At 42.9% G+C, this 13538-nt stretch overlaps 1 protein-coding gene across 1 annotated transcript in view; it reads right to left on the reverse strand.

Annotated features, from left to right (window-relative positions):
- The window catches only part of GPR176 (G protein-coupled receptor 176), a 91179-nt gene extending 80885 nt beyond the window's left edge, over window positions 1–10294 (reverse strand). Inside the window, exon 1 of the mRNA XM_019725512.3 lies at window positions 9159–10294. Coding sequence (XP_019581071.3) covers window positions 9159–9330 — 172 coding nt within the window. The 5' untranslated portion in view covers window positions 9331–10294. The remainder of the gene's footprint in view (window positions 1–9158) is intronic.
- Between the last annotated feature and the right edge of the window lie 3244 nt (window positions 10295–13538).

The following is a 13538-nucleotide window of genomic DNA, read 5'->3' on the forward strand; positions in this document are numbered from 1 at the left end:
AGCCCAAGCATTTCATTCCATCAATCGATACTTACTGTGCACCAACTATATACCAGCTACTGTTCTAAATATTGAGGACAAAGCAGTATAATGACAAAGTGTCTGTCCCCATGGCTCTGCATTTTAACGGAAAGAGACAGAACAAACAAACAAGGTCATTTCTGGGGTTATAAGTGCTATGGAGGAAATAAAGGGGATAATGTGACAGAAGTGGAGGGCGGGACTACTTTAGATAAGATCTTAGAGGAGGTGACATATGAGCTGCAATTTAAAGGATGAACACCAGCCAGCCACAAGAAGCATCTATGGAAGAACATTCTAGGGCAGAGAGAACAGCAAGGACAACAGTCATTAGCAGTATTAAACTTGACATGTTAAACTGAAAGGTGATTCGGAAGGTATGGGAGATAGCTCTGCTTTGCTCCTCTCTACCTTTTGCCACCTGCTCTGTGCCTCCTGCCTTTGTGCTGTCTGTTAAACTTGACAATGGCCGTGTGACTCCAGCCCAGATTCTTGCCAGCACTTGGATGGCTGGACCTTGTGCTAACAGAGCTCCTGCTCTCCGGTCTATGCCCTGAGCTTGGATCAGCGGAGGACACCCACTCCTCCCCACCCCAGAAGTGTTCTGCTTAGGCCATCCTGAGAGCTGGACACTGGCCATCGTGAAATTCAAAGCAGGAAATATAAAGCAGCTCATTCCCCAATCATATTCCTGCCAGATGTCTGGGCCTCCATCCACACCACCCGTATGACGGTGGGGAGGGCTGTTTCCCAGGACTCACCCACATGGCTTTGCCCGCTGACCTCCCCAGAAGCTCTTCCAGACACTCAGGGAAGCGGAGGCCAGCGTATGACCCAGAGACTGTGGAGCTCATCATCCCCTGGGAGGCTACATCTCACAAAGGCAGTATTTCCCTTTCCCAACACACCTTGATTTTTTTGTTGTTACTGAGTTTTTATATTAATTAACTATGAACAACTATTTATGTGTAAATAACTTGATTTTTTTAAAAAAAAAAAAAGCTGTTTTCCTGAGAGAAAAAGTGTCAGAGGCTCTGCCGACTCCAGAGCGTTGCTGCAGTGTTTCTGATCCAGCAGACTCCTCGGGGCTCTGCCTCTGCACGCGGAGGGGCCTTTGACAAGCCCACGGCCTCCAGCCTCCCTCGCATGCCTGGGCCTGAGTGTGACCTTCCACTCCTGACCTCTCGCACAGCCAGACTGACAGCTCTCCTCAGCGTCCGTGAGCACTTGTCCAGCTACCCACCTGTCTCTAGCTCCTGCTCAAGTCTCGGGGCTCTGGGTTTCAGCCACTCTTCTTTCCTGGGCATCAGGCCCCGCCTGCTGTGAGGGTGGGCTAGTGAGCAAGGCACCACCCCTCTGAACTTGTTTACCCAAGTGGAGGATACGAATGGTGACAAAAATACTACACTGAGATAGATAGATAGATATAGATAGATAAATGACAGATAGATAGATAGATAGATAGATAGATAGATAGATAGATAGATAGATAGATAGACAAATAATTTCTGTTGTGTGTGACAGGAACCCAATTCACACAAGTTCAAGTCAGAAAGGAGATTTGGGGTTTTTTGGTTCACGTAATTGGAAAATACGGGCTCAGGACCTTTCAATATCACCAGGTTGGTTTCTGTGTCTCCCCTTCCCACCCCTCCCATTCTCACTCACCCTCTGCTTCTCTCTCCCCTTATTCTCTCCTAAGCAGACAGCTCCTGGCTTCCTTTATCCCTGCTTAACAGCCCCTTTGGAAAAAAGAGAGCTTCTCTACCGGCATTTCTATGTCAAGGGCTTTGACCAAGCCTGGGGCCTTGACCATCCCGAGAGAATCACTGAGGACAGGGAAATGGAATCCTGGGAGCAGCAAGGCCTGGAGCACGTGCCTCCCTTGTCTCCCAGGGTGGGAGTGAGGCTACAGGGAGGACTGAGAGGGGCGGTCATATAATGAACCACACGAGGTAGACAGCAGCAGATACTACAGTTTAGTTCACTAAATCTTCACTCCATAATCTTTCAGGTATCTGCTACCCTCTGCTACTAAGACTGGGAAGCTACAAGTACTACTTTTCAGACAGCCTTGCAGTTAGGGTGCAAGCTTTTAATCTAGGTTCTGCCCAACATCTGTTCCCTAGGAAAGCAGATGTGATTAATGTGAGGTTGTGCTGGGGACCATCATCAGGTTTTCTTGTAAGTGCAGGGAGGTGAGAGATGCCTTTGCTCCTTCTGGGCCAGCTGCGTCCTAGGATTCTAGAGGCGAATTCCTTACCTCACTGGTGGTACAGGACAACAGCTTCATGATTTCTGCTAGAACCATTAGTATGACGGTGCATATTTCTTGAGTGTGTCCCTAGCGCTGGCATCCAGGCTCTCCCTTCAATTCTGAAAGCAACCTAGTAATCTGTAATAAATTTCTTTCTTTATAAACTGGCTAGTTTGGTGTAGACTAAAACGAGTATGTTGCTCCGCTGCGTTATAAAAAAAAGGTGCTACATTCTGGAGGAAAAAACAAACAAACATTTTGTTCCCTGAGCCCCTCTCTTCCCCCAAAATAAAGACATACATGAAAAAGACCCAGGACCACTCTTTCTAGTTCTGATCCCCACAATAAATGACATCTTGAGCCTTTCTCGTAAGTTACTGACTCCTAATAAGAACTTCATTGTTTTATAATTTCATTGACTTTTGCAGTGCAGGTATCTGAAGATATGACACAATCTTTAAGGTTATAACACTCATGTGAAATAACTGCTTCCCCCCGCCCCCATGAACATAGTAACTGTAAACTTGGTAATCTTGTGGTGGATTTCTTTTAAATGCCTATTCTAGATTTCATTTGGCAAGCCAATCCTTCTAAAGGCTGAACCCCCTTGCAATCCAACTCAGCAAGTAAAATTTTTTCTTTACTAAATGCTTCTGTAATTAGCTGTGTCTTCTTTTGACAATAGGGTCTGTTGTTTACAACTAAGAACCCTGATGAATAATGGAAGGGAGGCTCACCAGCGGATGTGCGCTTGTCATTGGGGGTAGGCAGTCCTATTAGGGGCAATGGGGTATGCTAAAAAAAATAAAAACAGAAAATGTCCCTGCATTATTTCATAAGGTTATTATGACTGAATAATGTGGTCTATGTTATAAACTATAAAGCCCAGCATAAATGTAAGACTAAAACAGTATTCTTGATTGTAGCTACCATGTTGGCAGGTAAGTCAAGGGTACCTGCGTTGTACAGAAAGCATCCATCTCCCTTTAGCAAAGCTCTCCTCGTCTTTCCTCATTAAAGGCCCTCTCTGAATTTCCTAAAGTGGCCACAGGTAATGTCTTCCTAAATGATCATTAGAAATCAACATTCTTGAGTTTTCTTCCCTCATTCCACTTACTATTTTCCTTAATCTTCCAAGGTATTCTTACTCTAACCAGACTTCATCTAGGAAGACATTATTTATTCCTCATCAAAGGTTTATGAAAATCCTTCAGTGAGACAATGGCATCAAAGAAAAGGTGGGGAACTGACTTGTTGAATCTGTTTGACAGATAATATGGATAAATACCGTAGTGCCACACCACAGGATCAACAACAGTGCCAAAACAATGCAATAGGGAAATCAGAGCCTTTTCAGAAAATTATGCTGGGACACCTGAATCTCCACATGTAAAAGAATAAATTTGGAACTCCAGCTCACACTATACACAGAAATTAACATAAATGGATCAAAGACCTAAATGTAACAACTACAACTATAAATCTCTTAGAAGAAAATGTGAATAAATCTTCATGACCTTGGATTAGGCAATGGTTTCTTAGAAATGACACCAAAAGTACAAGCAACAACAAAATTTTTTAGAAAACTTGCCATGCATCAAAATTTTAAATTTTTGTGCTTCAACGGACACCAATAAGTAAAAAGACAATCCACGGAATAAAAAATATATATATTTGCAAATCACATATCTGATAAAGGTCTAGTATTCAGAATATATAAGGAACTTTAAACTCAGTGACAACAGGACAAATAACCCAATTTTAAAATGGGTAAAGGATCTGAACAGATACTTCCCCAAAGAAGATATGCAAATGGTCAATAAGGGCATGAAAAGATATTCAACATCATTAGTCATTAGAAAAATGCAAATCAAAACCACAATGAGATACCACTAACACTCATTATATAGGATGGTAATGATAACAAAACAAAACAACAACAAAAAACAGTAACAAATATTGGAGAGGAGGTAGAGAAATTAGAACCCTCACACACTGCTTGTAACAATGTAAAATGATACAGCCACTTTGGAGAGCAATCTGGCAGTTCCTAAAAAGGATAAACAGAGTTACCATGTGACCCAAAAAATTTCACTCTTGCTATATACCCAAGAGAACTGAAAAATAGTATGTCCACACAAAAAATACACAAATGTTCACAGCAGCATTATTCATAATAGCCAAAAAAGTGAAAACAACCCAAATATCCATCAACTGATAAATGGATAAAGAAAAGGTGGTATATCTATACAATGGAATACTATTCAGCAATAGGAAATAAAGTATATGCTACAACATGGATAAACCTTGAAACATTATATTAAATGAAAGAAGCTAATTATAAAGAACCACATATTGTATAACTCCATTTATATGAAATGTCCAGAAAAGACAAATCCATTGGGACAGAAAATAGATCAGTGATTGCCTAGGGTTCAGAATATTGAGGAGAAATGAGAAGCTAATGGGTTTCTTTTGGAGTGATAAAAATGTTCTGGAATTCAATAGAGGTGATAGTTGCAAACTCTGTGAATATACTAAAACCATTCAATTGTACACTATAATTAGATGAATTGTGTAGCATATGAATTTTATCTCAATAAAGCTGGTTGTTGTTGTTTTTTTAAGTTTTCACAGTAGGATTTAATTTGCAGGAAGAATTAGAAAGTAGAAGGCTATATACTGAAGGCCTAGAAAGGAGAAGTACAGGGTTACCAAAAGTGTTTCATTCAGATGGAAGTTATTGATTTTCTGTGCCTAACATATTACATTATAAAAGAAAAGACAGGGATGCGTACGTCACATCAAAGACAATGTGAGGCAATTTGATTCAATACATTAGGAGTTCCCCTACCCATACTGATAACTATTTACCTCACCATTTCCAATTCCTTAGGTCAATTCAGAACATCTTATTCTTGATGTACTCTACTGGGTTTCTAGGCACACCAAAAACAGAAAAAGCAAATAGAATAAGGCTGTTGATATTACATTATTATTGGCTATAATTGTGGTTAACTAAAAATCATCCTGTGTAATTACGAATTATAAGCACAAACTAGTATTAACATTGTTTCTGTCAAACATATAACTCAGGAACTCCAAGAATTATCCACCTATTATCTGGTTAATTTCAACTAGTATCAAAAGCACAAATATATTTCTCTGTCAAACAAGTACCATGAACACTGCTGACATCCAATATGGTTTTGTTTATAGGCTATAAACAAGCATGAGCAAAAATGGTATTTATCCATATTATCTGTCAAACAGATTCAACAAGTCAGTTCCTCACCTTTCCTTTGAAACGAATACTTCAATAGCCACTTGAAGCAATCAGGCCACAGGTAAGTTGGATGTTTAGTTGGAGTCATCAATTTCACACTGGTTCACTATAGATCGTTGGTAAGGAAAGGGGCTATACCTTAAAAATAAGGACCATACATATGATGGTTTGGCAAGAGGAAGAAAGCCTGATTTTCTATTTTAAAATAAATTTCAGGGTGGGATATATACTTGTTGGTCTTGTCCACGGTGCTAATTTACTTATAAAAGTCTCCTAAATGCCTCCAATGATAATAAGCACAGATGACAGCCAATTTGTACAGGAGGAGTTTAGCGGTAATAGGCTTGGTCACAACCATTGACCTTTTTCAAGGTGAAGCACTAGAAACGGTTCCATCTCTCCATACCCATGGATTGTAAATCCAAGGAGAATGGAGAAGATCAACCTTGAGAGTTAGATCCAAAGCGTTTATTGGAAATGATTATTCCAAATCCTTTTATCTTTGATTTCACACTGTTCACAACTTAAAGTAGTATGTGCCATACATTAACTGAAGGACAATATAAATTATCTGACTCTCCTTCAAGATCTACAGCATATCTGAAGATATCCCAAGATTTTGCAGAAAGAAGGCTGACAAACACTAGTTTATACAAACCCACAAAAAGGCATTATTTGAATATATGCATTTGAGTTCATTCTCAACACAGCAATTAATGTTCCCTATGATTGGATTATAGTTATTCCAAGTTGTTGGCGATTTTCCCTAATACAGGGCACAAAAAGAGCTGTAATATGTCGATAGTACAAAAAAAAAATGAGGGGGAATAGAGTTTGCCACCCCAAAATATGCCTTTTGGGGATATTAATTATTTTAAGCTGGTTATTTTTAAGAAACAAAAGACGCAGAAGAACCTTTGACTCTCCCCCTTACCTACCTAAAGGAATTCAGATTTTAAAATCTGCTCCAGGAAAAGTATCACTTTACCATAACATGAATTAAGTGTGGCAGATAGGAAGGAACCTGGCAGTCCGTTTCTCAGAATAACCACAGAGTCCCATTGTTTCTGGGTGACCTGGCAAGAATTTATTTACCAAATGTTTGCTCTTTCTCATGTATCTGTGAATTGCCTACCTTCCCTTTAATGTCCAAACCACTATCCCCTTTCTCCTTAGCTAAAGATGGAATATCGGCCCCAATTTCCCAATCTGTCCTCGGGTCCTATATTCTTACGGAACTCCTGTATGTACACAAGTAATAAATTTGGTCATTTATTCCTAATGATCCATCTCATGTCAATTTAATTATTAGATCAGCCAGAATAACTATGACAGAAAAGATGGGAAATTTCCCCCTCCCTCAGAGAATTATTTTCACGTAATAGTGGGTCTCTGGAAATCCCAATGAAAAATTCTATTTAGAGAATATAGGAAGTATATTTGAATTTGTATAAAGGGAAAACAATTAAAACTAATTCCTCTATGTTTCGGGACAGGGGAAACAAGTAAATTAATCAGAGACATAGGCTATTCTAGATACCAACTTCCATTTACTTTTCGGCCTTACAGATTCTTCCATGATAAAGCTTTTTATTCCTAATATGTGCTTTTTTCTCTATTTTTAGGCTTCAAAAAATTATGCTTCCCAAGTTTACTTGCCTTGCAACTGACTTCACATGACTTTGGAACTTAAGCTCTGAGCCTCAACTGTCATTACCAGATATGTTTATATGGGTCAAATCCTCAGAAAACAATGAATCAAGAATACCAGTAAGTAGGTTGGCCCGCTGGCCCGGTGGCTCAGGTGGTTAGAGCTCCATGTTCCTAACTCCGAAGGCTGCCAGTTCAATTCCCACATGGGCCAGTGGGCTCTGAACCACAAGGTTGCCAGTTCAATTCCTCCACACCCGCAAGGGATGGTGGGCTGCGCCCCCTGCAACTAAGACTGAAAGGACAACAATTTGACTTGGAAAAAAAAAGTCCTGGAAGTACACATTGTTCCCCAATAAAGTCCTGTTCCTCTTCCCCAATAAAAAAATCTTAAAAAAAAAAAAAAAGAATACCAGTAAGTAAAAGGTTCACAGGACAATGCTATTTAGCTAAGCTTTTAATGAAATCAAAAATGTCTTTCACTTTTGCACAAGTTCTCAGACATTTGATTTCTAGAAATTTCACAATATTTATACTTTTTCTGAAAATGAATTCTCTTTTAGGAGGGCCCAAGTAATGAGAAAACCTGCAGAAATAAAAATTAAGGCCCATCTACTGCCTCCTCAATAATCTACACTTTAAGTGAATGTGACAATACTGGAACTTAACTCCCAATAATCCACAATGCATTGTGCCTGGTACCTAGTAGCTGTTCAGTATTTGTTGTTTGTTAAATGAATATTGAGAGTATTTCCAACACAGGCTTTTACTTTCTTAATATGCATCTAATGTTCCACTCATAAAAACACATCTTCACACACACACACACACACACACACACACACACAATCTAGATATAGTCACATTGACGTTTACTCTTGAAAATGCCCTCATGACAAAAAGTGGAAGACAAATATGATAGACAAGATGATGACAGAGAAATTATGAAGAGAAATTCCAAACACTTAAAATTCTTCCATTGTCTTTTTAATTTGTTACCTTGGTTTCCATGGAAATTCACAGGCATCTACAAAAAAGTAAGCTATTCCTACATTGAAACTTTGAGATTGCTCTTGGCCATAAAATCACACATAACCACAAACAATCTTTTTACAGCCCTATAAATGCCACATCAAAGAATTTGCATTTGAAGGGAAGCCACATATTTACAAGTAATATGCAACATGTTCAACAAACCTCAATAGAAAGGACTACTGATTGTATAATTTATCACTTAAAGAGTAGCTACCAGAAGTACTGGTAATTCTCATACTAATGGACAAACGTTTTTTACGAACAGTTCATTTCAATCCTGTGATCTTTTTCTCCCCAGAACAAGAAATACCTAAAACTGCTATGTGTGATGTTTTGTGTTTTTCATCCTGTCGTTATTCTGTACTTCAAGCAAAACGTAGGTAGAGAAGTTAACTGGGATTTGTTTTGTTTGGGGGGTTAAAAATATCTGAAGGCAACACAGTTTAACTCCACAGGCTTGTTTATCAGCAGGTTGATGCTCCGAAGAAGCAAGCCATAAAACGCGCAAAATAAGGCTCTTTCAAAATAATTTTACATATAGGGAATAGATGGGAGAGGAAAACAACGTCAGTCATCAGCAATGAAACAGAAGCTTTGTTCCTCGCTGTTTGTAAACAAGAGCTAGAGCCGGCGCTCAGCCCTGGCACCCGGGAGGTAAGGAATGAGGGGCACAACTCTGCGCCCATCCCGAAGCGTTCCGCGAGGGCCGCCTGGGGAGGCTGACCTCCACCTGGACCAGGCACCGTCCTCTGGCCGGGAGAAAACCCTCCCGCAACTCTTCTGCTTCCAGCGTGGGGCTGGAGTCGATCGTCCCTGCTTAACTTGCCTGTAGTTACCTTGGCATTCTTAAACCTCCTTCAACTATCTGCACTTTGCCATATAGGGGAGGCGCCCCCGTGGACCGCTTACCGAGCAGCGAGCCTATGAAGATGACGACCTGCACGGTGGTGGTGAACTGGCGGTACAGCTGCGCCTCGCCGAACTCTCCGAGCGCGCTGCGGTTGGCGCCCGCCGCCTCCGCGCCCGACGCGTTGCGCGGCTCGCTAGAGTTTCGGGAAATCCAGCTACCGTTATGCCCCATGGCTAGGCTGGGGCCCCGGCTCTGCTCGTCGCCAGCCCTTCCGCCCGCCTCCGAGCCCCACGCCAGTCTCTCCTGCCCCGGGCACGGAGGGACGCGCGGGTGCCTGGTGGAGTCCTGGAGAAGCCCGGGCAGCCGCGGGTCCCCTCACGTCTCCACATCTCCAGCTCCCGCGCCTGGGAGGCGGGGAGGGAGGAGGGCGAGGCTGCGCCCCGTGCCCATACCCTCCTGGGTTCCCGTCAGCAACCACATGAAGGCGGCACGATCAGAGCCCGCTGAGCATCGTCCGTCCCTCCTCCCAAGTGGTCAACGCAGCCAAGCCCACTCGGCAGAGATAGAAACACTGAAGGAAGCATTTGATGGTCAAGAAGGGCGCTCTCCGCTCCTGCCGCCTCCTTCAACCTCTGCTCCTTCTACCCCCGAGGGCCGGGGCATCCCTCGCGAGTCCCCTCGCTGACGGGCTCAGCCCCTCCCCGCTCCTTAGAGGGAAAAGAGCATTTGGTCGAAGCCGTTTTTCAATCCTGCAGGCTTCGAGGCTGGATGGCTATGGGAAACCTGTGAAATGCCCAAGCCAAGTGGTCGAAGCCCCGAGGGGAGCCCCGAGTCTCCGACGGCGCCCATGGCCTAGGCAGAACGCCCTGAATCTCCCCCAACAGCCTCGCTCTCAGCACCTGGTCGTCCCCCAGGACGCCCGCGCGGTCTCCTCCCGCCCAGCCCCTCGCTGGGGGCTCCGACCTCCCGCCAGGGCGCCGGCTGCAGGGACCCTGACCCGCAGCCCCTTTGCCTCAACACGGCCTAGGGCCCCTTTTGCGACCCCGCTCCCGCCCTCGGCTGCGGAGAGAGAGCCTCGCGGCCGTACGGGCACTAGACCGGACGCCCCTAGAAGGGCAGGGGCAAGGTCCGCGCGGCCACCCGACTCCCAGAGCGCGCCAGGGGCAGCGAGGGGCTCGCGGCCCGCGGGACGGTCACGTGACGCGCCTGGCACCGCCCCACACGCCGAGGCGGCCGCGGGACGACGCCATCTTGGCCCAGCTGAGCGTGACTGGCCGGGTGCTGAGCGTGACTCCCCGGGTCCGGAGCGTGGGAGGCGCGGAGGCTCCTTGTCTGGCTGCGGTGGCCCAACCAGCGGCTCCTTCCAGGCTTCGGTTCCTTTACTACTGTCCTTACTGCTCCTTTAGCTCATCAGCAGGGGCTTCCTGAGGCCTGTAATTACACGACAATGTCGCCTTGGCTGGGAGCCCAGTCTCCCCTCTCCTCAGTCAAGCCCTGGGTGTAGCTGAAGCATTTAAGAAAGATAAAATTTAGGAATGCAATCCTGGGCTTTTTTTATTGAGACTCATTTATAAAAGGTACACGATATAACCCAAGTTTGATGGATTCCTGGAATGAGGGGTTGGGAGGGAGTCACTTCCTGCGGGCTGATGGGAAGCTGGGATAACCAAGTAAGAAGAAACGGTCAAGTAAGAGAAGTTGAGTGGGAAAAGGAATGTGTATGGCATCCAGAGAAAAGGACCTGGGGAAAAGAAAAGGAGACATGAGGCAGGAGAAGATAACTAAAGATTTGCTTGTTTTAACTTAATGGAAAACTGGTTTCTTTTTGATAAGTGAAGGGCATGGTTGAGGGCTTTGACAGATTGACTGATAAGACTAGGTCCCAGGACAGACTCTTAAGAGTTGATTAAAAGAGTTATTTCTTGGTTGCCTCAAGGCTGATCGTGCTACAATATGACTACTTCACTTTAACTGGTGACCCTTATTATGGGTCTTGAAAGGGCAAAAATCCATGTCTTGTACATCTTTGGCTTCTCACAACACCTACACATAATCCCCAGGTAAACAGTTATTTTAAACATTTTGGAGGACAAAAGAGGAGAGGGAAAATTACTTATTAATTGTGTTTTCCAAAAAAAGTTAAAATTTGTTCTGGGAGTCCAAACATATATTCCAAGATGAAAACCCTTACACTATAATCATTACAGAACAAACGATAATAATTCACCAACATCCAGCACTCCTTTAGAAAGGGTTGGGAAAGAATGTGTATAAATGTGTTGTTTAATAACAGTCGTAAAAACACCCTTTTCCCATCTTCACCTGCTACCCCCTATTCAAAACTGCTAAGGATTGAGATACAGATGTAGGAAAGTGTCAATTTTACAGATGTAAAGTGTTTAATAAAGCAAGAAACCTCTCTCTTTTTTTTTTATTCTGAAAAAATTCTCTACAGCCCCTAAATTGGTGTTAGAGTATAGGGTTAGTTGAATCAAGAAGTAACCTGATCAGCTGAGGTCACCATGATTCTCAGATTTGCAGAAGGATTGCTTGTGAAAATACAGGACCAAGTACAGGAATAGAGTGGCATGATTCCTATGGCTATGTGCTATATGAATTTTTCACTGGCTATAAGAGAAAGATTGATCTAAGAAATTGGACATGATTTAAATATATGTTAAGTGTCTATAGTAGTGTTATTTATACTTGTCAGGTCATCACAAACTTGGTGGCCTAAAAAGCAACAATCTTTGTTTTGCTCACAAATATGTAATTTGGGCTTGGTACGGTGGGACAGCTTGTCTCGGTGCCACATGACACCAGCTAGGGCAGCTCAAAGGTTGAGTCCAGGGTCTGGAATTGGATAGTTTCTTCACTCACAAGTCTAGCAGTTGATGCTGACTGTTGTTGGGACCTCAGCTGGGACTGTCCCCTTGAATACCCATATGTGGCCTCTCCATGTGACTGCTGGGCTTCCTCACCACCTGGCAGCTATAATCCAAAAGTGGGTATTCCAAGAAAGACTCCCAAAAGGACAAGGCAGAAGCTGCATTGACTTTTATGACCTAATCTCAGAAGTCACATAGCAGGGCTTCCACTGTATTCTATTTGTTGAAGCAGTCACAAAAAAACCCCCACCACATTTAAGGGGAGGGGACATAGACCACACCTCCCAAGGGGAGGAGTGTCCGTCATACTGTAAAAAGAGCATGTGAAATGAGAGAGATTGTTGCAGTCATTTAAGGAAAATGTAATCTGCCATAATACCTATTCTCCTTTTGTCAAAAAAAATATCCTTCAAAAGGTCCCATTTCAGGAATAGTTCTTCCGGAATTAAACCTGAACCTGAAAAGGTCAAAAACCACAGAACTTAATGACAGTCCACTTTAATTAAAGTTTTTAAAGATAGTTGTTTAGCACTCAGGATCCATTTCCTTATAGAAATAATAAACACAGCTTTAGTTTCCCAGGCAGAGGGGGACAAAGAGAGGGAGTGAGAGGCTGGGGATTAAGGACTCCCACCCAGAGAGGTCCTACTCAGTCTGTAGATCTACCTTCCTCCCTGAAGATTGGCCTCCTTCAGTCTCCACATCATTTAAAAAGAGTTACTTCTCTTTTCTTTGTACCAATAGTTCACTCATTTAACAAATGTTAATGCCCTTGTGCTGGGAAGGCAGGAATACTATAGTGTGGAATACAACAGAATCTCAGTTTTCTCCAGTCACCTGTTCCTTAATCATATACATACTGGGATTTGTTTAGGAATTTTCCCCCTCGCAACCATGGAAAAATAGGTATAATGGTTAATTTTATATGTCAATTTGATTGGGCTATGGGTTGCCCAGATATTTGACCAAACGTTATTCTGGGTTTGTCTATGAGAGTATTTCTGGAGGATGAGATTAACATTTGAATCTGTAGACTGAGTAAAGAAGATTGCCCTTCTTAAAATGGGTGGGACTCATCCAATCAATTGAAGATCTGACTAGAACAGATGGGTAATAGGTAATTTTTAAAAGTCTATTCCCTTCTCAGTTTTTTTTCTCTTATACTCCTGTGGTGTGCTAATAGGTAAAATTTGCATATAGGTGTTAACAACAAGTCTTTTCATACTTATAGAATCCATTTCTGCTCAAAAGAATTCCCATATTCCAATGTTCTTGGGCATTTATTAAAGAGCAGGAACAGGCTTGAGTAGGCGGGAAAAGAGATGAAATAGGATTTAGGATAATTACAAAGACCAGTGTGGTGGGGGGAATTGAGGAGGAGCCATGGTTTTATTTTCCCTTCTTTCTTCCCTTTCTTCATTGAAGGTGTCCTCCCCCTGCCTCCTGTACTCCTCACACCACACTCACGTGCCCCTGCATGGCCTCTCACTACAGGTAGGGAGAAGAGAAAAGCTAGAGAAATGAGAGTACTTTGAGTTGGTAAGCCCAAGA

Source organism: Rhinolophus sinicus, chromosome 3 (assembly GCF_057876585.1).
Source record: "Rhinolophus sinicus isolate RSI-liver-muscle chromosome 3, RSI-T2T, whole genome shotgun sequence".
NCBI lineage: Eukaryota > Metazoa > Chordata > Mammalia > Chiroptera > Rhinolophidae > Rhinolophus > Rhinolophus sinicus.